The sequence below is a fragment of the Bos mutus genome, chromosome 25 (assembly GCF_027580195.1).
Source record: "Bos mutus isolate GX-2022 chromosome 25, NWIPB_WYAK_1.1, whole genome shotgun sequence".
Classification (NCBI taxonomy): domain Eukaryota; kingdom Metazoa; phylum Chordata; class Mammalia; order Artiodactyla; family Bovidae; genus Bos; species Bos mutus.
In genome coordinates this window covers 4,864,201-4,891,573 of record NC_091641.1, presented here as the reverse complement: position 1 = coordinate 4,891,573, position 27,373 = coordinate 4,864,201, and the positions used below count along the sequence as shown (strand labels likewise).

Genomic DNA, 27,373 nt, shown 5'->3' with positions numbered 1-27,373 from the left:
CCCTTGAAGTCACCTTCACTTCCCTTGGCCTCTCTTGCTTCCACATCTTCTCTTGGCCAAATCTGCAGCCTCTGACCTGTTGCATCTGGCCCGCTGCCCGCTCACTACCCACACCTGGGTGTCTGGAGGGGCTGCCTTCCAGCCTGGTGAGTCTCACCTGAGTTCCAGACCAAGTGCCTCAGGGGCCTTTGGGAGGCCCACTGCCCCTCACACAGCAACCCCACTTCCTCTCCAGCCTCCTCTACCTCGTAAGACCTTCTGCACCCCAGCCCCAAGCTGCCCATATGCTCTTGGCCCAGCAGGAGGGGCCACACTCCTGTCTGCAGCCAACCCCTCACTGGGACCGAGGTCCCAGCCCCTCTTGGTAACTCAGGAACATCACTCCTCCAAAGAACTCTTTCCTTTTCCCGAGTGCAGCCATCTCCTCTGCCTACGAGATCATCACCATCATAGCATTTCCCCATCTTCAAACACACACACACTTCTCTGGGCCATGCCCCCTCCAGCTATAGCAGGGTTTTTCTGCCTTGCAGCTAAACTCAAGAGGAGAATCAATTCCTGTTGTCCCCACACGGCACTGCAGAAGCACAGAGCCTCAGATGTGTTCCCTCACCTTTAAGAGCTTATGTAACCTGGGCCTCTTTCCCCAGGAATCAGGCAAATCGGAAACCACTGGACCAGGCTGCTGATGTGTGCTGGGGGCAGAGGCTCTGCCCAGTGGCCCTGCCAGCCCAGGCACCCACGGGGGTGAGAGCCAGAACCTGGGTGTCTTCCATGGAGCCTCGCGGCTCCCTTTGCCTACAGGTGCACCCGGCATGGGAGACAGATTCTCTCCTGGGAAAATGTGCCTCCCCCAATTCCACAGGCCCTGACGATCTTCCTGTGAGGTGGGGGTGTGTGTCTTGCCACCCTGGGTCATGTGCCCTTGGACAGCACTGTGCCTTCCCCAGCCGGCTTCTCAAATGAGAACAAGAATGATCCTTCCTACCTCGGAGGGCAGGGGTTGGGTCCCTGCTCAGGCCACTGATAAGGACTCTGGGGAGGCGCCCCAGGAACCGGAGCCCCGCCTCGGGTTACACCGGGGGACTCAGGAGATGCTCCTGGGGACACACCATTTGGCCTCTGCCCTCCTCCAGCAGCCCTGCCCAGGGCCAGCTCTGTCACCTCTCCTGGTGACCGGAGACGGGGACCCTCCGCACAGCAATTCTAGTCTCCTCAAGGCCTCTCCAGCGCAAGATGTACAAATAGGTCTTTCAAGACTAGAAACCACCGCTCCCTGCGCCAGCAGCTCCGCCCACCCGTGTCACACCCCGCCCATCGGACCTCGCCCCATCAGGCCCGCCTCCCGGCGAGGCCCCGCCCACCAGACCCTCCTCCCACGGGGCCCCGCCCCGTCAGGCCCTTCTCCCCGCCCACCAGACGCTCCTCTCCGCGAGGCCCCGCCCCACCCTTCTCCTCACGAGGCCCCGCCCACCAGCCCCCGCTCCCCGCGAGGCCCCGCCCACCAGGGTCCCCCAGGCCCTAGTGGCTCCCGCACGTGGCCGCCTGGCCACAAACCTGGGAGGGTGCCAAAACAACTCAGGAATAAGAGGCCTGTTTTTTAAAATTTGTTTATTTTAAAACATGAAACCCAAGCTGAATAGAAACCACAGAAATTACATTGACGAGTTTTAGTATTTGCCAAGAAAAATAAAACCCCCAGCGAAATAAAAATCAAACCCCAAACCATTTTACAAAAAAAAAAAAAAAAGCTTAAAAAAAAAAACCACACACACACCCAGAAACACAGCGACAGCACATACAGCCATGGCCCTATGGAAGTTTGGAGAATGCCAAGCGGTTCAGGCCTCGATCCCCGCTCAGAATGCTAAATCGATCTTGGGTGGTGGGGGCGGGGACCGTGGAGGGGGAGTCTTAACAAAATAACTTGGAGAGATATATGTAACAAGTATAAAGTGGTGTGGCACACAACCATTATGGTTTAAAAAAAAAATCCCGCACAAGAGGCCCCGGTCCCTGCTCGTCCCCCTTTTGGGACCATCACCCACGCACCCGCTCCCCGGCTGGGCGGGGGTCCTGGGACGGGGAGGGATTGGCGCTTGGACTGGGATTGCATAGTGAGATGGGGTGGACATGGAGGGGACATCCGATCAGGCCAGGGGACCTGGGGACCGGGAACTTGCGCCTGCCCGCGGAGCCCCATCGGGGAGGGACCGGCCTGGAAGCCCTCCTACCCGCGGAGCCCCCGGGGCCCTCGCCTTCTCATCCACGCGGTCGGGGACCACCGCCCGAGAAGCAGCAGGGCCTGCGGTGGGGCGAGGACCGCAGGTGCGGGATGTGGAGGCCCTGGGCCCGGACTGGTTTAGAAGGGCCTGAAAACAGAGCAAGAAGAAAACCAAGGGCGGGAGGCCCCCCCCCACCCCACCCGCTCAGGACCGAGGCTTGGTCTTGCTGCCCTTTCGACGTCCGCGTATTCCTTTGTGCACCATTGGTGACTGGGAGGAGCTGGGCGGGGACTCGGGCGGGCGGGCACGCGCACGCGCACTCGCAGAGCTACGCCAGCAGGTCCGCCACCGGCTCTCAAGCTTCTACATTCACATTTCGGTGGCCTCGCGGCCTTTGTGCTTCCGAGCCGCCCCCGGGGCAGCACAGTTGGCGCTCCCTCGGGCCGAGGCAGAGGCAGGGAGGCTCCACCTGGGCAGGGGCGCCCAGAGAAAAACTGGGCAGTTGGGCTGTGGCTCTGGCCTGTGGGGGGCCCGGGACAGGGCACCGGAAGCCCCTCGGTGAGGTCTGGCCATGTGCCAGGGCTCAGATGCGCGGCAGGGGGCACCTCTGTTTGCCCACTCACTGCCCCCTCTCCCGGGCAGCCTCTCCCCTGTGGTTAGAGGGCCAGGGGCCACTGCAGTCTAGCCTGGGCCCACCCATCCTTTTGGTCCCAGACACCAGCACACAGAAGAGACCTTGGAGAGAGGGGAGGCGGCTTCTCTGCGGGCCGCCTTAGGGAAGGGGCGCTGCCCTGCCGCTCCAGGGGGAGCCCCCCACAATGTCTGTAAACTGCCGGGCCTCGCGGGCGCCGGTGGCCTGTGCCCCCGAGGGGCGGCCCTGTGGCTCTCTGCTGCCTCTGGAGGGACACAGGCCAGAACCGCACCTGGCCTCTCGGTGGCCAGCTGGCTGGGCGGGGCAGGCATCTCCCCGCCTTGACCTGGGGACGGCCCCACCCTCTGCGGTAGGAAAACACAGCACTGCACACGAAGCCAAAAGCACCTTAGGAAGCCTTGCTCCCACTTCACAGGTAGGAGCCCGAGGCCACAGGGGCCTCGGTCCTACAGCCGAAGGGACGTTCATTCCTGAGGACATGGTCCCTCGGGGGCAACACCTGCCCAGGGAGGGGTCTCCAGGCCCTCGGGCTGCCTCTTGGTCTTGACCCCCCCAGCAGCGCCCCGAGAAGAAATGCCTTCTCCACCCCAAAACCCAGCCGGCTCTTTGGGGCTTCATCTCCGGCCTGGACTTGGCCTCACGCTCGTGGACCGTGGGGTGCCCAGGGCGATCTCTCTCTCGGAGGCTGGAGTGAGGTTAGTGGTTAGTCCAAAGAGGGGCGGCGGGGGCCAAGGGCACCGTCACAGCCGGCTCGGGGGCAGCTCCCAGGCCGGCCTGTCCTGGATGCAAAGGGAACCGGGAAGGGGTGGCAGCCGGCCTGCAGCCCCAACCGCCCTAGAGATGACAGATGTGGTTAGTGCAAAGAGCGAACTGGGCGGAGCTGCCGAGTTTCCGGGGGTGAGGGTGGGGGTGGGTGGCAGGGGGTTTGGCACCAGGAGGGCGGCCGGTACTAGGTCAGCAGCCTGGGCTCGGCAGGCACCTGTCTCCTGCCACCACGGACGGCCAGATGCCACGGGCGGGGGCTGCTGCGGGGAGAGAGCGGTGCGGGGAGGGAAGCAGAGAAGGGGGTACCCCCTGGGAGGCTTCTGGCAACTGAGGCGGAGGAGCCTGGGGTGGGGCGAGAGAAGGAAGGACAGACGCTGCAGGTGTGCAAGGGCGCCGCGGGGGACTCTGCACGCGGCAGACAAGCAGGCGGGCGCACACGCCATCGCTCGAGACGCCTGGCACCGAGGGGGCACCGTGCCCGGCAGCCTGTGGAAGGAGAAGGGGCAGACGCGGCCCAGCTGTGTGGGGGGGGCGGGGGCCAGCAGGGCGGAGGCGCGTGGGGGCCCGGGCAGCGCGAGCAGCACCCCCAGGTGTCCAGGCTTGTGACGGAGGAGAGGATGCGGGCCCAGAGCCCCCGCGTTGCCCCAGGAGGCAGGCCAGGTGTCTGTCTCCGCACCCCTACAGGAAGGGAGGGCAGGGTCGAGTGGCGGCAGAAGCCCCCACGGCGGGCCCGGCGTACGCGGGGAGGGTCCGGCAGGTGGCCATGGGTGCAAGCAGGGAGGCTGGCACGGGAAGGAGCGGGGCGATTGGCACGTGGGGCGGGTGGCGGCCGGGCGTCTAGTGCCCACTGCTGCTGGACTCGGGGCGAGGCTGGCTCGTGGCGAGGTACTTGGCTCTCATGCTGGAAGTGTACTGGAGGGAGAGAAGGGGAGGCCGCCGGTCAGCGAGCGCTGGGTGCGGCTGGGCAGGGCCTTATGGGCTGGCGCAGAGGCAGAGCGGACAGCCCCAGGGGATGCGGCTCTGGGGAGCCCGCTGGTCCAGGCACGGTAGGCGTTCGGAGCCCCGTTCCCCAGGCCCAGGAGGAGGACCAGCCCCTCTCCCAGCGAGGGGAGCCCATCAGCTCCTGACCCCCATCTCGGGCATGGAGCTGGAGCGTGGGGGTGCCCCGTGCACCCCACACGCCCAGGACCTGAAGGCCCCATAGCGCAGCTGGGTGGCTGGGAGGAGCGTGTCGGCAAAGGCGGGGCCAGGTTGTGTCCAAGGGAGGGTGGGACAGTCCCCAAGGACCCAGATCGCCAGGGTCAGAGTCACTGGAGAGGTGGACCTGCAGCCACTCTGCCCTGGCCCCCAGGGAAGGAGCCGGAAAGCCACAAAGGCCCCTGGGGCCCGGGTGACACTGCCACCCACTCAGGTGGGAGCCAGACTGTGGGGCCTGGCGGACCACAGGCACGGACGGAGGCCACTGGGGGTGGGGACAGCCCACCCATCTTGGCCCTCATGTCCAACCTGAAGTGTGAAGGGCTCTCTTGCTATACACACATATGCACACGTGTGCTCAGAGTGAACACATGTGGAAGAGATGTGTGCTCAGAGCAGGCGGTGTACAAAGGGCCACACGCCCATCGTGGGGACAGAAGCCAAGGTGTGTGCCTAGGCTGCCAGCGGGAGGGAGCCGGCCCTGTGGGCACGCACCCCGCAAGCCCCAGGTGCCCACCGTGCGGGCATCAGGATGGACTCTGCCCCCTGGGCTCGGGGAGCCCTCCCAGGACTCCTGGTGGGTGGCCACGGAGGCGAGCTGGAGGAGGAAGGAGCAGCGGGCACTGGGAGCCGTGTCATCATTCCAGGGACATGCAGCGGGGGTCGGGGGGCAGCTCAGAGCATGGGAGGAGCCGTGGCGGGCGCCAGCACTGGGCGAGGGTGGCTGCGGCCGTCGGCATGCGTGCGAAGCACGCGCACGGTGACGCCTCGAGGGCCGGGTCTGCTGCCCCACCTGGGGCTCCAGCGCTCGGCCTCCCAAGCCCAGGCACCCAGCACTGGCGAGCACATGCTCCCAGGCCCGGGGAGACGGTCTCCTCCTCACGGAGGACGGCATGGGCGGCGGCCACCTGCAGCCGGACCAGGCGTGAAGAGGGGCTCTGCAGGAGGCTCGCTGCCCCTGGAGTGAGGGTGACAGCCCAGGGCCAGGGTCACTGAGACCCATGTACCTGCGCTGGCCCTGGGGCCTGCCGGAGCGGGTGGCAGTGAGCAGTGGGCGTGAGGTGCAGAGGTGTGGGCGGGCAGGCGGCGCAGGGCAGGGGGCCCAGCTGGGTCAGTACCTGTCACTCTGAGGACACGGCCACCACAGCCTTCAGGCACTGTTCAGGGGCTTAAACTGCCAGCCCGTGTGGCCGCCAGAGTCCAGGGCGGCCAGATAGCGCTAGGAGAGTGCGGGGCAGGAGGAGTGCAGGAAAGAGAGAGAGAGAGGGCAGCCTCAACGCCAGGCGAGGACCAGCCCGGGGCGGGCCACCGGGAGCCCGCGCAGCCTGGGGCCAGGGCAGGCCCGAGGTCAGTGCCGTGACGCGGTGCCCAGTGGGGCCACTGCACCAGGGGGCATGTGTGTCTGAAGCCAGATGGCCCTTAGGTTCTCAAGCCTGTTCCTGGAGGCCTGCCACCTCCAGGAAACGCTCCAGGACCCCTGGCCTCGTAAGGTGCTTTCTTTGGCACCAAATCATCCTAACCCCTTTTTCACATCTCATTCCCAAGACCAGAAGCGAAGCTAGAAGAACCCAAGACCAGGCCCATCTGGAAGAACCTGGGGGGAGACCTGGGTCGAGTTCAGGAAGCTGAGAAAGCAGAACAGGGCTCAGGTAGGCGGAGGTGCCCTGGCCTCCTGGAAGAGCTCGCACGCACAGGCCACTGGCCCGCCTGAGGGCCCCGGCTGGGGCTCCCCCTGCAGCCCTGCACCGAAGGCTCAGGGCAGCCTGCGGGGCCCATGCCGCCCGGGAAGCCACCGCGGGCATGAAGCGGCGGGGCGGAGCCCCCACCCTGGCCTCGGACCCCCCACTCCAGCTTCTGCCCCGAGACTTACTGAAGGCGGCGGGGACTCGCGCCCAATGAGGGGGGTGTTCTCACAGCGAGGGTTCTGGAAATTGGCATTCTGGCTCCTGAGGTGAGGAGAGGGCCCTGGGTCAGTGGGCTCACCTGGGAACCAGGCAGACCCCATCCCACAGATGGCCCGCTAGTGAGCGCCTGGGGTCCTGAGCCTAACACACAGAGAGGGGCTGCGAGCACACCCACGGCCGCCTCTGCCCACCCCAGCCCGGCCGGAGCCTCGCCCACCCGCCCCAGCCCACCACATGTCCAGGCCTGGGGCCCTTGGCCACAGGATCCCACGTGCTGACCACAGACTCTCCGTCTAACAGTGGTCCCTGTGGCCTCCACCTAAGGATGTGGCAGCAGCAAGCACTCAGCCCGGGAGCCCTGCCCGTGTGCAGGACCGTCTCTGCCCTGGCTCCGCCCCTCGCCCAGGCACCCCAGGGCAGCGGCCCCACCCCGAGCTGCCTACCCAGTGCCCGCCGCGCTGCGCGCGCCCGACTCACATGTACTCGGTGACCGGGGCGTTGCTGACGGTGTGGGCCGCGGCTGGGATGCTGGCCTCGCTGCCGTAGCTGCTCCCGCAGCTGTACAGGCTGGGCATGTGGACACGATAGAGACTGTCGTGCGCCTGCCGCGGCCCTGGGGCGGCCTCCTCCTCCCCGTCCTCGTCGGGGCCTCTGCGGGGAGGGACACCGGCGTGGGATCAGGCCTGATGCTGAAGCGGGGCCACAGGCCAGAGGCCAGCTCTAGGGCAGACGTGCCTGCTTGCAGTCCTGGGTCCGCGGGGCTGTGGGTAAGGCTCCCGGGACACAGGGGTGCTGCCTGCCTACTAAAAGGCGGGGCCGGGGCTGTCCGGGGAGCACAGGGGCCGGTGCCCGTGGACAGCCCCAGCCTGCAGGACAGGGCTCAGGCAGGGACCCTGCCCCCGCCGGCTGCTCACTCACCCGTCTCCCAGGCTGGGGGCCCCTCTAGGCCGGGCGTGAAGAGGGAGTGCCCACCTCAGACCCATCGGCCTAGGCCTAGTGGTGGCTGCATAGCCCCGGGAGCGTCAAGGGGCGGGGACTGCACCTTGGGGAGTCGCGGAGGCGCGGCCCCCGGCGCCGTGCGGCCCCCCAGGCAGGCCCAGGAGTACTCACCTCTTTTGCTGCCAGGTGTGCGGGACGCTGCAGACGACGGAGCTGAACATGAGGGCCGTGACAAAGGAGAAGAGGGCCAGGTAGATGAGGCCCTCGACGCCGTCGTAGCAGAAGCCGGTAAGGGCCTGCACGTAGTCCTGGGGCCGGGTGGGGGAGAGAGAGCGGGAGACGCCCAAGGTGAGATGGAGCGCGTGGGCCTGAACCATGCCAGACCCAAGGCGGGCAGAGGCCCCGTGACCCGCCCCGCCCCCGCTGCCCCCTCCAGCCCCTCCCCCAGCCGCTTCCCCTCCTCCGCCCCTCCCCCAGCCGCTCCCCCTCCTCCCACCCCTCTCCAACCGCTCTCCCTACTCCCTCAGCCACTCCCCTTCCTCTCCCAGCTGCCCCCTCCTCCCACCCCTCCCCCAGCCGCTCCCCTCCTCCCCAGCTGCCCCCCTCCTCCTGTCCCTCCCCTAGCCACCCCCTCCTCATGCCCCTCCCCCAGCCACTTCTTCTCCTCCCCTAGCTGCTCCCCCTTCTCCCGCCCCTCCCCTAGCTGCTCCCCCTCTTCCCCCAGCTGCCCCCTCCTCCCGCCCCTCCCCCAGCCGCTCCCCCTCCTCCCCAGCTGCCCCCTCCTCCTGTCCCTCCCCTAGCCACCCCCTCCTGTGCCCCTCCCCAGCCACCTTCTCCTCCCTAGCTGCTCCCCTTCTCCCGCCCCTCCCAGCTGCTCCCCTCTTCCCCAGCTGCCCCCTCCTCCGCCCCCTCCCCAGCTGCTCCCCCCTCCTCCCCAGCTGCCCCCTCCTCCTGTCCCCTCTAGCCACCCCTCCTCATGCCCCTCCCCAGCCACTTCCTCCTCCCTAGCTGCCCCCCCCTCCCGCCCCCCCAGCTGCCCCCTCTTCCCCAGCTGCCCCCTCCCCCCCTCCCCAGCTGCCCCCTCCTCCCCAGCTGCCCTCCTCCCACCCCTCCCCAGCTGCCCCCCTCCTCCTGCCCCTCCCCTAGCTGCTCCCTCTCCTCTCCCAGCTGCTCCCCACAGGGCCCAAAGACAGCTCTGGGAGGCTCTCACCAGGTGCAGGCTGCGGCAGTCCACCAGGGCAGTGAGATGCTGCAGATTCACCTCTGTGCCGTTCAGCACCTCCTGAACACGAAGCAGGGGGTCCTGGGGGGTGGGCACCACGAGAGGTCAGCACAGCGCTCAGGAAAGGGTGGCGAGCCAGCCAAGGCGTCCCTCCACCCCTCACCTGCCAGCAAGAACCCCTCCTTGACTGCCCCCCAGCCTTGGCACAGGCCCTGAGGACCCTGGGCTTTGAGAAAAGGTGACCCCCCAAATCTGTGCCCTGGCCTTGGGGGGCGGCTGAAGGCGTGAGGACAGCGGGGAGCGTGGGGCCCACAGCGCCTGTGCACACGCCACCGCTGCGGGCCTGCACTGTAACGGGAGCAACAGCAAACACGCATGCGTCTCCCGACACGGACCTTAAGACTGTTTTAAGGAACAGTTTAAGACAATGAAAATTTTCACAGTATCTTAAAGGACAAAACATTATCCAGAATACTCTGAGCAGTATGACCCTGGTGCTATAGTGTGTGTGTGTGTGTGTGTGTGAGCATCACTAAACCTACCCAAGTCCTTGGGGGCATGAAGGGAAGGATGGAAGGAGGGGAGGACCAGATCCCCGGCAGGGTCCCCCAGGAAGCACCTGAGCAGTGACTGCACCTGCCTTCCTCTCAAGGTGACGGGAGGGAGCTCGCAGGCTCCAGAGCTGGCCCCCAGCCCCTCACCTTGGTGGCAGGATGCTCCCACGAGACAGTCTTCAGGAGCTCAGCCACCACGTCCTGCATCTCCACCAGCGCCTTGTGGCTGCCCGACAGCTTCTGCTCCACAGAGAGGCTGCTGAGTCCCGTGCGGGTGGGGCGGCCCGTCTTCCTCCCCGAGGTCCCCAACCCCCCACGGGGCAGGCTGGCTCCAGTGCCAGCAGCTCCCGCAGCCCCAGGGCCGTCCAGCCCGTGGGGCCCCGAGCTCCTGAAGTGGGACGGCTGTGCCCAGCAGTCTGCTCTGTGGGACACCTTTCCTCAGCCCCCAGGATGAGCACACAGAGACAATACAGACCAAGGAAAGTACAGCATCTTTAAAGTAGATACGCAGTCCGGAGGACCCAGAGGGCCGCACGGGGACGTGGGGTGACGGGCAGTGGGCTATGTGGTTTCCCTTCAAATCCACATCGGCCCAGACAGTGACTCCACACGGTGGGCACAGGACCCCTCTGCCATGGGACACTCCCAGGCTCCTGCTTTGCCCGGGAGGCATCCGGCTCTGTCGTAAAGGGCAGCCCGGGAGATGCAAGGTGCCCAGGGACTTGGAGGCATTAAGCAGGCCACCCTGAAAGGCTTGTCCCCACCAGAGTGGGGACCCCAGGGGCCCTGACGAGGTGGGGGGCCTCGCGGTCGGTGGGCGTCTGGGAGTGGGGGCCAGGGCACCAGATGCTCTGCAGAGGCAGGGCTGAGCTCTCACCTGCTGGAAGGGGTTGGCGGCGTGAGGTGAGCAGGCCAGGTAGTACTGCAAGATGTCTGCGGAGAGAGGTGAAGGCGGCCCAGTGACTCCGGCTGTCCGCATGCACTGTGTGTGTCTACATGCCCATCTGTGTACACGTGTGTGTGTGTCCACGTCTGCGTGTATGCTGAATGTACGTGTGCTTGCTTGTATCTTTCCGTGCATGCGTGTATCCGTATGCACGTGCCTGTGTGTGCATGTCCGAGTGTAGGTATACCTATACTCAGATGCTCCTGTCTGTACACACAGATGTCTACGTGTGCACGACTGTATACGTGTGTTGCCATACTTGTGCACGTGTCTGTGTCTGTGTGAGCGTGCAGCTGTGAGAGGGAAGTGGTCTCCAGGGAGCCTGGGGCCAGGGCCCAGACCCTTCTGCCCTGAGCCGTATTCCTGCAACGGGCACAGTTCCCTTGGAGGGCTGCCTCATCCCTCCCCTCCCTGGGAGCAGCAGACAGGCCATGGTGGGAGGTGGGGGGCAAGGAGTCAGAGGTCAGCTGGGCAGGCATCTGCTCACAGACCAGTTGGGCAGAACAGTTCTTAGGCCAGAATGTCACCCCAAAGAGGGTGCAGGGGGCCTGCCTGCTCATCCCCATTAAAACAGGTATCCATCGTGTCCAACACTCAAAGACGGGGATTCACGCACAATTCTGATTTTGCAAACCTAGGGGTGCTGAGCCCAGCCAGAGCTGAAGAAAATCTGTACCCCAACCACTTAACCCTGGCCCCGCCCCACCCTGTGCCCTCTGGCCCCTCTGGGGGGCTTTCTGGGGTCCAGCGCTGGGTGGGCACTGGGAGCAAGGCCTGGCAGAGCCCAGGGCAGCCTCTCCATGCCGCATCTGTACTTGGCCCTGAGGTCTGGGCTCCTATGGAGCTTATGTTGGAAAACAGAAGCGAGCACGCACTTGGCGCGAGCCGCCTGTCCAGGGAGCCGGCACGTGGCCTGACCAGACGGCCTGTGGCTCGCGGGCAGGGGCGGGCACTTGCGAGTGGTTGGGACTCGCCCGCAGACTCACCCCCGCTCAGCACAGAGTGCTCTTCCACCATCCGGGCCACGTAGGTGTCGGGGTCCACACAGAAGTCACTGGAGCCCTGGGGTGGGGGCAGGCAAAGAGGATGGGATACCAAGCTGGGCCCCTGAGCCCTCAGCTCTCAGGGATGGAGCCTGGCCCCCCAGCATCTGCGTGTGGCTCAGGAAGGTGGTGCGGCTCTTTGGGGCTGGGGGTGGGGACTGACTCGCTGTGTGCGTGTGACCGGTCCCCTGCCTCTCAGGATCCCGGTGTCCCGCGGAGGAGAGCAGGGAGGTGAATGTGGCATCCCCACCCCGTCCCCATGCTCCGCCAGCAGACAGGCACCCCCGCCCCTCCGTCACCTACCACAGACACAGCCAGCTCCAGGCCCAGGGCGCCCCAGCTGATGATCAGGGCCAGCACCCCCAGCAGGCAGACCCTTGGGGCAGAGAGAGTCGGTTGGCACTCTCCAGGCTGGGGTGAGGGCTGTGCCCCACACCAGGCTGGACCCGAAGACGAGGGAGGGCGGGTCAGGGCTGACCTGGGGGATGGGTGCCACAGCTGCCCCAGCCCCTGCCTCAGGGCCCTGACTCACCCTACCAGGATCCCCTTGGAGCTGCGGATGAGGCCAACCAGCACCAGCAGGCAGATGGCCACGTCAAGCAGCAGCAGGCCCAGGTAGCCCAGCCACCTGCAGGGACACGGCACGCCTAGGCTGGGCACAGGGCCAGTCCCAGGGTAGGAGCAGGGGGTGCTGGGCAGAGCTGGGCAACAGCCTGGGGCCCAGAGGAGCGTCCACGGGCAGTTTTGGGTATGGAGATTGGCCTCTGACCTTGTAACAGACGTCCCCATGGGGGACTCCTGCCAGTGACCACCAGTGGCCCCAGCCCCTCCCCCAACAGGACCTCAGGCACTGGGAGCTGGAAGCCGACCGGCCCAGAGAGAGGAGCGGACACCAGCGGGGGCAGGCAGGAGAGGGGGACGCACCTATACCAGTCGTAGAGATCCACCTGCTCAGCCAGCGCCTCCAGCGACACGGCTGGGTTCCTCCAGAAAGGGATGGCCACCGTGTAGCCCAACAGTGTCTGCAGCAGGCCCTGCAGCCGCTGGACCGCCCGCAGGGGCTCTGGCCGCGTGGCCAGCTGCCGCTCCAGGCTCTGCAGGCTGGGCTCTGCCGTGCGGTTCAGGGCGGCTGCGGTGTCCCACACCTGCTCCAGGTTGGAGAAGACAATGAGCTGGGGCTCCCGCACTCTCCGGCACACGCCCACGTCTTGGTCTCACACACATGCACATCCACGGGTGTAGGAGCAGGAAGAGGCCACCCCCACCGACCCATGCGGCCACTCACGCGGTCCTGGACCCCTGCCACCGTACGGTTGGCGTGGCGGAGCGAGTAGGTGGCCCGATGGATGCCGTCACTGGTCTCCCCGTTGCCATAGAACCCCACGGCGATACCGGCGCTGGGACAGGATGGGGCCGCGTGAGGTCGCGGGCCTGGGGTCTCCCCAAGGGACTCGGCCTGCCCGGCCCCTTCCAGCCTGGCCCCGCCCATACCACGCCCCGACAGCCCCGCCCCTTCCAGTCGGACCACGCCCCCGATGGCCCCGCCGCGCCCCCGCGCGCTCACCTGCAGACCAGCGTGGCGATGATGACGCACCAGGCGGTGCAGCAGCAGTCTGCGTCCAGGTGATCCTCGCTCTTGCGCCGCCGGCAGCACAGCCAGAAGGAGTAGAAGAGCAGGAAGATGAGGTCCAGGGCGAGGCAGGCCAGCGCCGCGGCCCCCAGCAGCAGCAGCGCCTGAGAGTGGTGGGGAAGCAGTGTTGGAGCAGGGGGTCCCAGGCTGACTCTGCACCCAACCCCAGGAGCGGCCAATCCCACCGGTGTCCCTGGCCCAGGGGCCACAGGTCCCCAGCACCTGAGTGATGTGCCTGTGCTCACCCTGACCTGGGACCCCAGACTCAACGTCTTCGTTCCTAGACATCTGGGCACCGTCGAAGCCCCACTTGCAGGGGTCAGGTGGGCAAGACCATGGGATCACCTCTCCTAACCCCTCCCAGGCCTTCTCTGGACACCCTTTGGCTGCCCTTGCTGCAGAGACAACCAGCCGTCAGGGGGACCTGGAAACACCTTTCTCATCTCTTAATTCTCAGCGGTGTGGCAGAAAGCCTGGGCAGCCATTGTGGGGTGGTATGCCCCAGGCCCACCCACCCCTGCAAGGCCTCCTTGAGACCAGAAGCTCAGCCACTGAGGCACTAGGACTGCTGGATCACAGCCCTGGTGTGCAGGGACTGTCTCCCGGGAGATGGTTGCCAGGCAGCAGATGGAGGATGGCACTCCCTACCCTACCAGGAGCCAGCTGGCCCCAAAGGCCTCCTGCCCGGCCCAGCACCCCGGCTGACCCTCACACCCCAGGGCAGGGCTCTCCCCTGCACCCCCAGCCGTGGTCCCTGAGGGCTGCTGTGCTGTTTGGGGGCCTCTGTCCTCCCTATGAAGTACAGAATGGGCACCTTCTTGGGAGAGGCCAGGGCACCAGTGAGGTTGCAGCGTAGGTGGGTGGGCCTGACAGGACCTGACCACCTGCTCACCCGCTGGGCGGCGCAGGAAGCAGCCTGTGTGCTGGCTCCAGAGGGGCCGCCACTCATCACGGTCCCGGGGGCTCACGTTAGAGGGACTCTGAGGCCAGGCGGGTAAGTGTGTTCAAGATCACACGGGGACACCAGCCAGGCCACAGCAGGGAGCCTCTGGTGGCCATCAGGGGCCTGCCAGAGAGACAGGTGCCAGTCACGGGGGTGAGTGCTCATCTTAAGGTGCCTAGCATCGGCTGCAACCCCCACCCCGCCCAACGCTGCCCACAGCAAACTAAAGGGTGCTTGGAAAAGCAGTCTTGTGGGTGGGCTCTGCCCGTGCATGCACAAGCTGGGCACCAGGCACAGGGGCGGATCCTGCAGGCCCCCTCCTCACCGGTCAGATGGGTCACTGCCTCCATCCTGCCTGCAGGCTCCTCCCCTAAATCCTCAACCAGAACCCGCCGGCAGTGAGCTCCCGACCCCACGCCCTGCCTGCCTCAGCTCCCAGGATTCTGCAGGCCCCGATGACCAGCCCCAACTCAGCCCTGCGTTGGCAGCAGCCACCACCCCCTCCTCCCCCAGCAGGAGGCTACCCTCTGGTCCCCAGCAGTCCTCTGGCCAGCTTTCTGCTCCACAGACCTCGTACCTCCTCCTCTCCTGCCTGACCCCACCCCACCCCCAATAAGCACATCTACACACGTCCTCTCGAGGAAATCCTTCCGGGGGTGAGGAAGCCAGGGATCAGGGGTGCAGGGCAAGGGGCGCCCAAGCTGGGGCCCTGAGACCACCCAGCCTGGCAGCGAGCGAAGCCAGTGTCTACAGGGTCATCAGGACTCATCAAAGAGCTCGCAGGCCTCGACCACAGCTCAGGCGGAGCCAGTACCACCCACTCCTGTCCGTCCTGTGATAAGCGTGACTGGCCAAGCAAGACCCCAGCACCTGGGACGAGCCTGGGGTGGGGCTAGGGTGAGGGGGCACCGCTCCTGTGGGAAACGTGGTAGGTGCCAGGGCCTGGCGGGCCACCAGCAGACACAGCCTCTGTCTGCAGGGCTGCCACGCTGGTGGAGGAAGCAGGCGCCGAGGCCTGCAGGGTGTGAGCCGGGGGCTATGGAAAACCCAGGAAGCAGGCCCAGCGGGAGCAGCAGCGCAGGTCAGCGTGGACGCAGCCCAGTCCAGCGGGCCAGGGAAGCACGCTCCGGGCAGAGGCCGCCACAGCTGACCGCCCAGAGGGCACTGTGCCAGGCCGGGCGCTCAGGAAGCGCTCCGGGATCTCCTAGGCTTTGATTTGTCTTTTTTATTGTTGTTACTGGTTTTCTTTTTTTCCTTTTTTTGGTTTTCCTTTTTAAACCACGAACCGTACTACCTTTATAATTACAACACAAACCCAGAAACGTGTTAGTAGCTCTTTTCAGCCAGGCGTGGGAGGCGCCTGGCCCGCACCCAGCTCCGCCGCGTGAGTCCCAGCGCGCCTCCCTCCCGCAGGCCCGCTTCCCCTCCTGGGGACCGACATGCCCGCGCCCTCCCTGGCTGCCACGTGATCGTGATCGCGGGAGCCGGGCGGTGTGCGGTGGAGCTGCAGTGCCCCAGGAGCAGAGGTCAAGGGGAGGGACGCCCTGGGAGTCGCCACCAGGAGGCCGAGGACCGCCTGCTGCTGGACAGGGTGGAGTGGGGGGCGGGGGAGCTCCTGCCCAGGCCAGTGAGCGGCTGGGCCCGAGGGGCCCCGAGTATTGGGGTCAGACGCTGCTCCGCCTGGTACCAGGAGCTGACCTAGTCAGTGCCCCTATGCCTCAGTTACCCTGTGAGTAACACAGAGGCAGGGCAGCACCGAGGAGGGCGTGAGCTCACAGGTGTAAAGGCTGAGAGCAGCGCCTCCATCAGGGAGCCCCCCGGGGTGCCGCTCCCACGCCAACGCCGCCCGGGAGGCTGGGTCCCCACTGCCAGAGAGGAGTCCAGGCCGCTCACGGACAAGATGAGTGTGTGCCTGCTCACGCCCACACACGCACGTTTATGCCCGTCCATGGCCACACAGGTGCACACGCTCCCTCGTGCCCACACACGCACACTCACACCCACACGCGTGCACGTGAAGGCGTTGTCCTGAGCCCCAGCAGCGGCGGGCGCAGCAGCCTGCACTGGAAGCTCTGTGAGCGTGGACGGGCCTGGATGCTTGTCACAGGCACAGCTGCCTGCCATGGGCCCTGCAAGCCACAGCCCTGGGGGAACAGCCGCTTCCCGCCCCCGCCCAGCCCCACCTCACAGAGCGGAGCCCACCTCCAGGGCCAGGAAGGCCTGGTCTGGGCCGTGAGAGTGAGCGCCTGTCCTGGGGCTCAGAGAGGGACAGCTGGGGAGGAGGCTGACTTCAGAGGCTTCCCTGGGGACAGCAGAGACCCCGGGGGCCAAAGTCTCCCCCTCAGCCCAACGCAAGGAAGCCGACCCCTGCCCTCCTGTCCGTCTGCCCAGCTCCAGAAGGCCCTTCCTGGGTGAGGGCGCCCCACCACTTCTGCGCTGGGCCTGTCTGCCCACAGCCCCCTCCCCCCCCGCCCCGCTGGGTGCTGGAAAGGCCTCGCTAAGCTCATCAGCCTGGCTGGGGCGTTGCTCCGTCTGGGCCTGAGGCCTGGCCTCCAGTGGACACTCAGGAACACGAGGCCCCTGCCCCCCACCCGAAGCTCGGACAGGACAGTTTCCCCTTGGATGGGGCTCGCCTTAAACCATGACCCCCCCGCCAGGCTGCTGGTGGGGCCCCCTGTGCGGCCCCAGCAGGTAGGCTGCGGGGGCCGAGGCCAGGACAGCCCCCCTCAGTCCCCTCAAGGAGGTGACAGCATCCTCCAGTTGACACGGGGTGGGGCCGGCCCTCGGGGCTCAGGGTCCCAGGCCCCTGACTCAAACAAGCCGGGCCCACGTGGGTGCAAGGGCCAGGGCAGGGCGGGGGCGCCTGGCCCCGGGCAGCAGCCTCCTCCAGCCCAGGGTCCCAGCTTGCCCTCTGCCCTCATCCTGAGGCCAGATTCCCAGAGAACAGCCTTCCGCTGGCACTCCCGCGGGTGCCCCTCCCCTCCAAACCGCTCGGGGTCCCGGCTGAATGGGAAATGTTTGGTCAGCATCTGGGCTCTGACCAAATGGAATTTTCCATCTGTGATGGAAGTGACGTCAGCACGCGGCCAGGCACTAGGGATCCTGTCCTGACCGCGGGCCACAGGGCTGGTGTCAGCGCCTGGAGCGTCGCAGGCTCGCTGCGAGGCCTCGGCTGGACACACATGCTCCCACTCCTCCAGGCCCTGCAGCTGCCGTTTCTCAGCCCTGGACCACCTGGCCCCTCCCAAGGCCCTGCAGCCCCTACCATGGGGCGTGTCCACTAAGGAGGCCTGGGCCTGGCCCTGTGTCCACATGTCCCACAGGCTGGGGGCCCTCAAGCCCCCACCCGCTCTGGAGACGCCTGACGAACCAGTGCTTGGGGTCTGAACTCACTCCGTCCAGGGCGGGCCCAGGCCCATGTCTGAGGCCTACTGGGCGAACCAATGAGGCCTCCACCTCCAACAAGTCCTCCCAGCGCAGCAAGGGGAGCAGGGCCAGGGGCCGCAGGGAGCGGTGGGCTGTGTGTGCAGGTGGGTGGTCCCAGCAGGGTGCAGGGAGCCCCAGCTCAGCCTCAGGCCGGCTGGCTGCAAGTGGGGGGACCCCGGCCAGGCCTGTGAGGGGAGGGCCACGCAGTGCCACCAGATGTTAATAACAGAAGCCCCTGGCATGGCGCTCAGCTCCACTGCAGACAGAGAGCACGAGGCTGCGGGCCTGTCCCGTCCACTGCCTGCCGCTGGCCTGCTCCTTCGGCACAGCCTGGACACAGGCTCACAGCGTCGGCCCAGCTGCACTGAGGTGCCCCAAGCCAGCAGGCTGGGAGGGCTGGCGCGCCACCCTGGGGCAGCCCTTCTGTGTGCCACCACACAAGGCAGGTCCAGCTGGGCGTCCTGGTAGCACGTGGCCTGGAGGCCTGCGAGGGGGCGCGCCCCACGCGGTGAGCTCGGCGGAACCGCGGACAAACTGCCGGCGAAACACCCGGTCCTCCCACCACACAGCCACTGTGCCACCCGGCAGCTGACCCTGAGAGCTGGCCGGCCCGCTCAGCCCTCTGCAAGCCGCCACGGCCCGCAGCCAGGCTGGGAGACCCTCCCGGGCATTCTGATGGGAAGTGGGGGCCTGCAGCGCCCCGCCTGCAGGCCCTGAGGCTGCATCCCTGTCACCCTGCCATCCCAGCTCCTGCCCCTTGGCCGGCCTCCTAGGGGAGACAGTGAGCACCCCGGGGCGGGCACGGCAAGGGAGACTTGCAGCCAGCAGTCCAGGGGAGACCGGGTGGGCTCTGGACGTCCTCCAGGTCACGTGGCTAGTGGGCGGGATAGGATCTCAGCCTGGGTGTATGACTGCAGCCTGAGGCCTCACTGCTGCTGGGTCAGGGTCTCTCCCTGGGCTGGAGCCCCCGAGAAGGCCACAGCCAGCCGGCCTGCCCCCCACCACGCGGGCCCTGCCCCCCCTCATGCCAACACTCTCTGGGAGGTAACATGACCAGGTGGTAAAGGGCAAGGCTCCCAAGAGGAGGCAAGTCCAAATTCCACCAGGGGCCTGTGAGCTCACGTGTCCACGCGCTGGCCACACCTGCCTCCCTGGGGCAGGGAGGCCGGACTCAGCACACACTGGGCCCTCGGCCCAGAGCTGGTCCCCAGAAACTAGCACACAAGTGTCCAGCACCGGGCCTTGGCCCTGGGGGCATGGGACCCCCAGACACAGCTTCTGCTGGGCTGGGCAGGCATCTGCCCGGATCTCCGCAGTGCAGAAGGGCTGAGGCTGTGGGAGCCAGACAGAGCAGGGGAGGGGCACAGAGGCTTCAGGGGGCGTCCCCTCAACCACCATCGTGGGGGTGGCGGGTGCCAGCAGGGCATGGTGAGGCGTGAGCACTCCCAGGAAGGGACAGTGAGTGAGAGCCAACCAAGGTCCAAGCTGCAAACCCGCACCCAGGAGGGCCCCTGGCAGCTGTGACCAGGCAGGGGACCCCCAACAGCAGAGCGAGGGCTCTGTGGGACGAGGTCGGGGCATGCGGGCGGAGTGGGGGGCCAAGGGACTCTCCAGCGCCTCCGGGGTCATCCTCCCTGGCCCTGGGACTGCCAAAGGCCCTTCTCCAGAGCAAGAGGCCAGGTAAGGGCGTCCAGGAGGCTGGCCGGACCCCACACCCAGGCGCCATCTGGGAACCCATAGAAGTCCTGGCTGGAGCCCTGGCCTGGGGAGGAAGGGGAGGGGGTCTCCTGCTGGGAAGGCCCCAGGCCACCTGGCACTGCCCACTCCCCCAGGGTCTGGGCCTGAGTGCCCTGGCAGCCCAGCTGTACCCATGGCCTTGTGGGTCCCCAGACCACCTGGGGCAGAGGTGGCCCATCTTCTAGCCCAGGGGCCTGGGGCCAGTAGGACCCCCAGGGCCCCTCGCACTGACATAACGGAGGCAGGCCCGGAGCCAGCCCAGGCCTCCTGGGGAAAGTTCTGGAAAAGGCCCCCCTCACCTCCTGGGCCGGGCTGGGTGGGAGCTGAGCTGCCTGTGCGGCAACCCCACCCCCAGCACACTCACTGTGGCTCCCACACGCTGGCCAGAAATTAAAAACAGATTTTCCACCAAACCAGGCTTGGGTTTCACAAATTCCAGGATGGTGAGCTCGTGGCCGTGCCGGGAGCGCGGGAGGGGCCCAGATTTCGGCCGAGCCCCCCGACCCGGTCTGAGGTCCAGGCTGCCAGCGGCACCTCCCCTCCTCACTCACTGCAGGGCCCGCGCCTGGGGACCGGCAGTGAAGAGGTCCGGCGGCGAGGGGCTTGGGCTGAAGCCGCGGAGAGACGCCCAGCCCAGGACCCCTCCTGCGCCCCCCAGGCCTGGGGCCGCGTGCAGGGAGGCCGAGACCCCGCCCTCGCCTCGCCCGCTCGCGGAGGCGACACCGAAGAACCTGGCGGCGCTGCAGCCCTCGGAGCCGCGAGTGCGTCTATTTCCGTCCCGGCGCCCTAACGCGTCTCCCGACCCAGAGACTCCGCGCTCTCCGCCAGCCGGCCTGCGGGCGCCGGCCTCAGACGCGGTCAGGAGCTGCCAGATGGGCGGGCGCACCAGCGGGGCCAGACCGGAGCCCTCGCGGCCCTGGGCGCCCCGCCCCACCCCGGGCCCGCGTCAGCCCCTAGGGGTGCCCGCGGTGGTCAGGACCCAGGTCAGGGTGAGCGCAGCCAGAGCAGGGGAGCCTGAGGGTGGCACCACGGCTGGCACTCAGAGGCAGACAGAAGGGGTCACGCGGGCTTTGGGCAGCCTGGCCTCACCCTGCGCTCTCAGCCCACACGGGACATACCCAGCCACAAGGGGGGCCCTGAGGAAAAAACCAAGCCCCGTGAGGCATCTGCCCTCCGGAGCCCACCAGCCCCAGTGAGGGGACCCAGGAAGGGCTGGGGCACATGGGTGGGCATGCAGAGCCCAGGCCTGGAGTAGGGAGGGTGAGATGGGGCGGGGGTGGGGGGTCATAAGGGCCCCACCCGGCCCATCCGCTCCCTCAGGCCTGGCCCAGGGGGTCACTCCACCCTCCCCTTGGCCTGTTCCCTGAGGCACACCTCACATCGGGCACCTGCCCAGCTCTGGGCAAGGACTAAAGCGGCCTCATGGGCAGCCGGCACCAGACGTAGGCCGGGTCCTGCCTCGGACTCTGGGCTGGAGGCCTAGGGGCCCGCTGCAGCCTTCGCAGCTGTGTCCACAGCACGAGGGACACGCGCTGCCTCGGCAGACGTCCACTGCCTGGGCCCTCAGGAGTCCTGCTGGGCAGGCCGCAGACGCAGTTCTGGGGGGCGTGTGCCATCCCCGTCTGCAGCAGGGACCCCGGGGCAGGCCAGGGCCCTCGGTTCGGGGGTGTCCTCCAGCAGTGAGGGGCTCCCCGCGCTGGGCACCGGTGCCTGGGGTGCGTCATCTGAGCCTCGCCGCGCGGAGCAGGAGCCCTACTGCACCCCCCAGCACCCAGGGAAGCCCCTGAGGGCCACGGGTGCGTCCCCGCGCAGCACAGGGCTGGGGCGGGCTCCCTGCAAACCCGGGAGATGGCATGAGCGCAGCTGGGCTCTTCCAGGGTCCTGCTGTTCCCACCCCGCCCTTGGTCACATGCCCCCAATCCCTCGGGGGCCACATGGGGTGCTTTCCACATCTGTCACCCAGTCCCTGGATGCAGATTCGGTTCCTCTTCCCCAGCCAAGGGCTCGGCAGAGCTCCTGTGGCCAGTGGGGGTCTGGTCCCATCCGCTCCTGAGTCCTCCTGAACTGGAGTCAGTGGAGGGAGCCAGGGAGCCACCCAACCAGCCTCGGACCCACACACAGGGCTGTGTCTGCAGGCAGGGGAGTGCCGGGCTGGAGCCGGAGGCTGCCTGTGGATTCCTGCTTCTGATGCTGGCTGGCCAGAGGCCTCAGTTTCGCTTCTGCAGGGGTAATGGGGTCCACCCCCAGGGAGGCCGTGTGGCTTCCCAGAAACATGCTTACGACACAGCCCGAGCCTCTCAGGGTCACGGACACCTGGCCAGAGCCTGATCCAGCGCCCCTGGTCAGAGTCAAGACAGCTGCCCGCCCTCCCTCCACGTCCCCGAGGCCAAGCAGCACAGTGCTGGGGACAGAACCAGGAGCCCCGAAAAGCCCCAAGATGGGGCCCAGCAGTGCAGACCCTAACCCTGACCCGCACAACACCAGGCCCCTCAGCAGGCGCAGATCTGGGCAGAGGCAGCCGCCCCTCCCAGCACCGTGACCCTGGCCAAGAGGCACACAGCCAGAGTCGGTTTCACCTGGCAGGGGCTTCCCGACCCCACCCCCCATGCATGGGCCCTGCACCCCCAAAGCCCGGCGCACAGATGCTGCCCACACAGGGGGTACTCAGCTTCCACACCCCCCTTGGCGCTATTCCTTTGGGGATGTTTCCAGCACTTGCAGCCTCAGAATCCTGACCTGAGAGGTCATGGCATGCTGGGCAAGCTAAGAACCCAGGACCAAGGATGTGGTCCCCAGGCTCGATGTTTAAAAGCAGGCGACAACTTCTAGTCTCAGGCGGCACCCTCCCCGGGTTTAAGGCAGGGACAGACTCCAGCTGTAGGGACTTCTTCCCTGTCTCCATGCTCTTTCCTACTCTCCAAATATTCCACGAAGGTGTCTTGGTTTCATAAACTAGAAGAGAGGCGAGAGACGCAGGTTGTAACCAAAGCAAATTTCCTTCTGAATGTGGGGACGATGCAGAGAGGGTCAGCCTCACCCGCGGGCACATGCAGACCCAGCCTGAGTCCGGAATGAAACCAAGGTGCTGTAGTCTATTCGAGGAGACCACCAGCCCCAGTGGGGCCCCCAAGTGGCCCTCCAGGCTGGGCTCACCCCCCACCCCCCACTACCCTGGGCACAGAGAACTCCCAGCTCAGGGGCAGCACTTTCAGACCCAAGGGACTCCCTGGGCCGAGGCCCAGGCTTCTCTCTGCTTCCAGGCCTTTGCGTGTGCCTAGAACACTCCTCCCCAAGGTCTCAGCCACCTCAGGCTTATCTTCAGGGTCTCAACAGGAACATCCAGGCACTCAGGGCTTTAATAAATAAACGGGCCCCACACACTGGACTGGCCTGGAAGGTGAGCTGGTGTGCCCACTGCATACCACACTCCAGGTGAGTCCTCACCCTCTGGGTATTCCAGGAGAGGGAGCTCCTCCTACAGGAAGCCTTCCCTGACTGCCGGGCTTCTGCGGGCCTAGTCGACCTGATCACAGCCCCACCACACCAGGCTGCAGGCTTCTCTAGCTCACAGGTTCGAGCCTCTCCTGAACTAGCAGAGGCAGTGAGCGAGAATGAGAGGGACAGAGGGCAGAGAGTGGGTTTGAACTCTACCTCAGGACACAGCGGGTGTGGGAGGCTTGGGAGAGAGGGGTTGGGAAGGGCTGGTATAAGTTAAGGGGGCAGTTCCCCCCAACTGGAACCAGAAAGAAAGAAGAAAGTCAAGTCGCTCAGTCGTGTCCGACTCTGCAACCCCGTGGACTGTAGCCTCCCAGGCTCCTCCATCCATGGGATTCTCTAGGCAAGAGTACTGGAGTAGGTTGCCATTTCCTTCTCCAGGGGATCTTCCCAACCCAGGGACTGCAGAGTCTCCCACATTGTAGGCAGACACTTTACCATCTGAGCCACCAAGGGGAGCCCAGAGAGATGGTTAAAGCCACCCAAGTGGGTCCACCTTCACACAGGTGGGAAGCTACAGAGCTGGGGCCCAGGCCTGGCGCCCCCAGCCAGGCACTCCCACTCTAGTCTGCAGAGAAGGCAGGCTCTGAGACCAGCCCTACCCCCGCCCCCGCCTGCAGCCCTGGCCTTCACTGTGGACTCCAGATCGGCCTCAGGCCACTCCAGGTCACTCAGGCCACTCCAGGCTGTGCAACCACCAGGAGGCCTCCTCCCTCCTCCAGGTGGAGTCCTCCCCCTGCATCCCACCACCAGCTGCCCCAGGGTTTGGGGAGTCCTGGCACCCTGGCAATAGCCCAGCCCCTGGGGAGTCAGACCAGCAGCCAGGCAGGCGGAGGCTGTGGGGTGGAGCAGCACAGAGCAGACCCCAGAGTCCCTTCCGCCCACTCCCAGCGCCTGCCAGCCCACCCGTCCCAACAGTCCCCAGAGAACCCACCCTCCTGCAGTCTGTCCACTCAGCAAACATCATGAGCCCCCAGGAGGCAGATGGACGGGCCACAGAGTCCCTCCTCTCCAGGATGGAGGCCTTGGGAACACGGGAGCCCAAGACCCTCAGTCCCCAAAGTAACTGCAAGATTTTAGGGTGCAAAATCCGATCTGATTCTGGCTCCTCGAGGGGCAGGAACAAGAGGCCTGAGGCAGGATTCTGGTCTACCGCCCACTTACCACTCACAAGAGCTGACTCATCAGAAAAGACCCTGATGCTGGGAAAGGCTGAGGGCAGGGGGAGAAGGGGCAGAGGATGAGATGGTTGGATGGCATCACTGACTCACTGGACATGAGTGTGAGCAAACTCCGGGAGATGGGGAAGGACGGGGAAGCCTGGCATGCTGCAGTCCATGGGGTCACAAAGAGTCGGACACGGCTGAGCGACTGGACAACAACCCGCTCGGTGTGTGATTCTGGGCCAATCTCCTCTTTAAGCCTCAGTTTGCTAATCTGCACAATGGAAACAGTTATGCTCACCTTCCAGGCTTGTATGAGAAAAGGCTACTGAGAGCCCCAGTGAGCACCCCCACACAGGGTTTGGCCCTGGGGTTTCCAGTGGGTTTCACCAGGCTCCTGGCAGTGGAAACAGCAGAGCACAAAGGCTGGTCTCCCCAGGCCACACCACCCCCACTCCTGCCTCAGGCCCCACCCTCCCCCTGGATGGCCTCAGAAGCAGAGGCCCCTCTCTGCACAGCAAGAAGAGGACACCAGGCCCCTGTAGCCCAGGTGGGCGCCAGGCACAGACGGGCCCCCAGGCTAAGTGGGGCACCCCAAGTCAGGAGGACAAGGGGTTCCCCGTCCGCCAGCGGGACAAGGGCAGCTGTCCCCGCACAGCTACGAGTGCTCCACCAGGGGAGGCAGGGGGAGGCCCCAGGCGCGGCCCTCGCCAGACCACTGCCCACTTGCCCAGGAGGGGAGCTCCGTGGGTAGCACAGCCGGCACAGAGCGGGAGCGTGGGGCCCTCACATCCCTCCCAACCCTGCAAAGGAGGCGCCCCTGCCCAGATCTCAGGATGGCACGGGAGGGCAGGGGCAGGCCGCACGCCCAGGCCCAGCTCGCTCCACAGCCCCGAGCCGGCGGTGGAGGTGGCGGGGGATGGAGACAGGCTGGTTTCCACACCGTGAATTATTCAGTGGTTAATTCTGCTCCTCGAAGAGGAGGCGGGAGAGAGAGTGAGTCAGAGCCCTCCCACAGCAGGGCAGGAACAGCGCTCTCGGAGGAGGCCGGGGCACCAGCCGTGGTCCTCTCAGGGGCAAAGGGCCCTGCAGGAGGCCAGGCTCAGTGGGGGTCAGGGGGGCCCGGCCACCACATGAACGCCTCCACTGGCCAGAGGCATCGGCCTCTTGCTCACTTCCCACTGCAGGTCCAGGCAACTCAGCGGGCACCCCTAGGAGGGATGGCGGCCAGGTCAGCAGGGGTTGACAGCGTGTGCAGGTGGCAGCCCACGGGCCAGCGGGAAGGCTGTGTGGGTCACAGACACCCCGGTGCCCCTGGAGCTTCAGGACTGACGACCGGCAGAGAACTTCCTAAAGTAGGTGGCAGCAGAGCCTCGGGGACAGGTGTGGCAAAGTCACCCCAGGGGAAGCTCTGGGGGTGTGCAGGAGCAGTCACCCCACCCTGGTCAGCCCCACCGGGCTGGCCTTCTACAACACGGGCGTCCAGTTTTGTAAGAATCCTGCTGCCTTGGACATGCCTAGGCCAATCCCTCGCCCCCTTTCTAATCTGCTTAGAAACAGATCAGCAGGGCTGGGGAACCAAGCACCAGGTAAGCGCTGTGTGTGGGGCGGCAGGCTCCCTGCAGAGCTGGGGTGTTTCCGGTTCTCCTCCTCTGGGCAAGGGAGGCTGTGAAGACAGAGCTCTGAACGGGGGTGACTCGAGCCTCGGATGCTGGACGCCTGGGCCGTCTTGCGAGCAAAGCCGCTCCCCCTACTCACCCTAGGGCTCTGCATTCATCACCAAAGAGGAACTCAGACATGCTCTGGGTGACCAGGCACCCCAGTCACTGGGCCTGTGGAATCCGGATCCCCAGGCAGGAAGGAAGTGTCCACAGCCTGGTGCCCTGGCCCGCACTCAATGGCACTGGCATAGTGGTGGGGGTGGCAGTGGGGCTTGGCACGACCCCAGACCTAGGGCTCCACTGGTAGAGCCTGGTTCCTCAGGGAGAGGGCTGCAAAGGGTCTGTGCCCACCCCCACCCCACAAGCTCTGCCCAGACTCAGCCCCTTTCCAGCCTCCCAGCCTGAGGCCCATCTTTTGTCCCTGTGGCCAGGCCTCCCTCCGTCCCTCCCTCAGGGCTACAGGCAGTTGGATCTCCGGGCAGGCACTGTGTGTACACTCCATAGCTTGGTCCAGGCAGGGGGTCATTACCAGCCAGGGAGGACTGGCATCCACGCAGACCACTCACCCACTGAAATCTTGGCAGTGAGTGGCATTTCCCGGCTGGGGCTGAGGGGGCCAGGACTCCCCTCCTGGCTGCACCACTGCTCTCAAGCATGGACGTGGTTTCAGAGCCCTGGGTCCTCTGGGTCGGGGGCTCTGCGGGCAACACCCACCGACTGCCCCTGCTCAGGGGCCTGGGCAGACACACTGACAGCAGGCAGAGGGGTCTCCATGGAGGGGAGGGAGGCGGCTCCTCCTACCCCAGCAAGGAAGGAGGGTCTTAGCGACTCCAGAGGAGAAGGCTAGAATCGGGAGGAGGGCTGTGGACCCTCCATGCGGGCTGGGGGGGGTCCCCTTAGATTCTACAGCAGGGGAACCCCGTGACCAGGAGGAGACTCTCCAGAAGAACCGGGTGCTGTGCCCCACAAGGAGGTGTGGGCCATAATCCTGGATGCGGGGTCGGGGGGAGCCTTTAGACCCTAAAGGAGGAGGGGACCATGACACTCGGGGGGAAGAGGGCCCAGGGTCCGCGGAGGAGGAGGGGGCCGTGACCGCCGGTAGGTGACAGGAAGACTTTAGACCTTGCAGAAAGCGAGGGCCGTGACCCTGGGAAGGGGGATCGTGACCCGCGGGGAGGGGGGCCGGGACCCTAGGAATGGAGGGGCGGTGACCCGGGACCGGACCCGCGACCCAGGGAGCCCGCGTCACCTGCTGGTAGTCGCTGTCCTCGGGCCGGAACTGGCTGCTGGTGGCCTCCCAGTGCAGGTCGAAGTGGGGCAGCCGGTGCAGAAGGCTCACCCACCAGGGCGCCGCGTAGCTGACCCCGGCCATGGCGGGCCGGCCGCGGGGGCGCGCGGCCGTCGCGGGGCTCCCTGGCTGGCCTGGGGAACGGCGATCAGGGGCCCGCCGACCCCGGCCTGGCCGCCCGCATCGCCCGCGCGCTCCTGGGCCCGGCCCGGCCCGGCTCGGCCCGGCTCGGCTGCGCTCGGCTCCGCTCGGCCGCCCGCGCCCGCCGCCTCTTTGTTCGCCGCCGCGGCCGCCGCCGCCGCCGCCTCCGCGCGCCCCCGCCCACCGCCCGCCCGGGCCCGCCCCCGCACCGCCATTGGCCCGTCGCCCGCCGGCCACGCCTCCCGCTAGCCCCGCTGCGCGCCCCGCCCCCGGGCTGCCATTGGCGGTCTGGGCGAGGCCCCGCCCACTAGGGCCTCCCTTCCGACCGGCCGCAGGGCCCCGGACGGGGAAGGCGGTCTGGACACGCCAACCCGCGCCGCGGGTCCTCCGTCTGTTGCACGTGGAGCGGCGCCTCTCCCGGGCGCGCGCCCGTTGGTGGGAC

General features: G+C 66.5%; 1 protein-coding gene across 2 annotated transcripts; it reads right to left on the bottom strand.

Annotated features, from left to right (window-relative positions):
* Window positions 1-1,594: 1,594 nt before the first annotated feature.
* On the bottom strand, window positions 1,595-27,095 carry TTYH3 (tweety family member 3). 2 transcript variants are annotated; one of them, XM_070363090.1, is made up of 15 exons: window positions 26,752-27,095; window positions 13,012-13,181; window positions 12,733-12,844; window positions 12,372-12,592; window positions 11,980-12,075; window positions 11,751-11,823; window positions 11,391-11,466; window positions 10,336-10,391; window positions 9,606-9,698; window positions 8,893-8,985; window positions 7,854-7,990; window positions 7,221-7,394; window positions 6,710-6,785; window positions 5,958-6,058; window positions 1,595-4,554 (listed from the first exon to the last, which is right to left on the bottom strand). In XM_070363090.1, exons 1-14 carry the CDS (start codon window positions 26,872-26,874, stop codon window positions 5,990-5,992), a joined length of 1,569 nt encoding a protein of 522 aa, XP_070219191.1. In that variant the 5' UTR covers window positions 26,875-27,095; the 3' UTR covers window positions 1,595-4,554; window positions 5,958-5,989. The 2 variants fall into 2 exon arrangements, with proteins under 2 accessions (XP_070219191.1, XP_070219190.1); XM_070363089.1 differs by lacking the exon at window positions 5,958-6,058 and having other exon boundaries at window positions 26,752-27,093.
* Window positions 27,096-27,373: the final 278 nt, after the last annotated feature.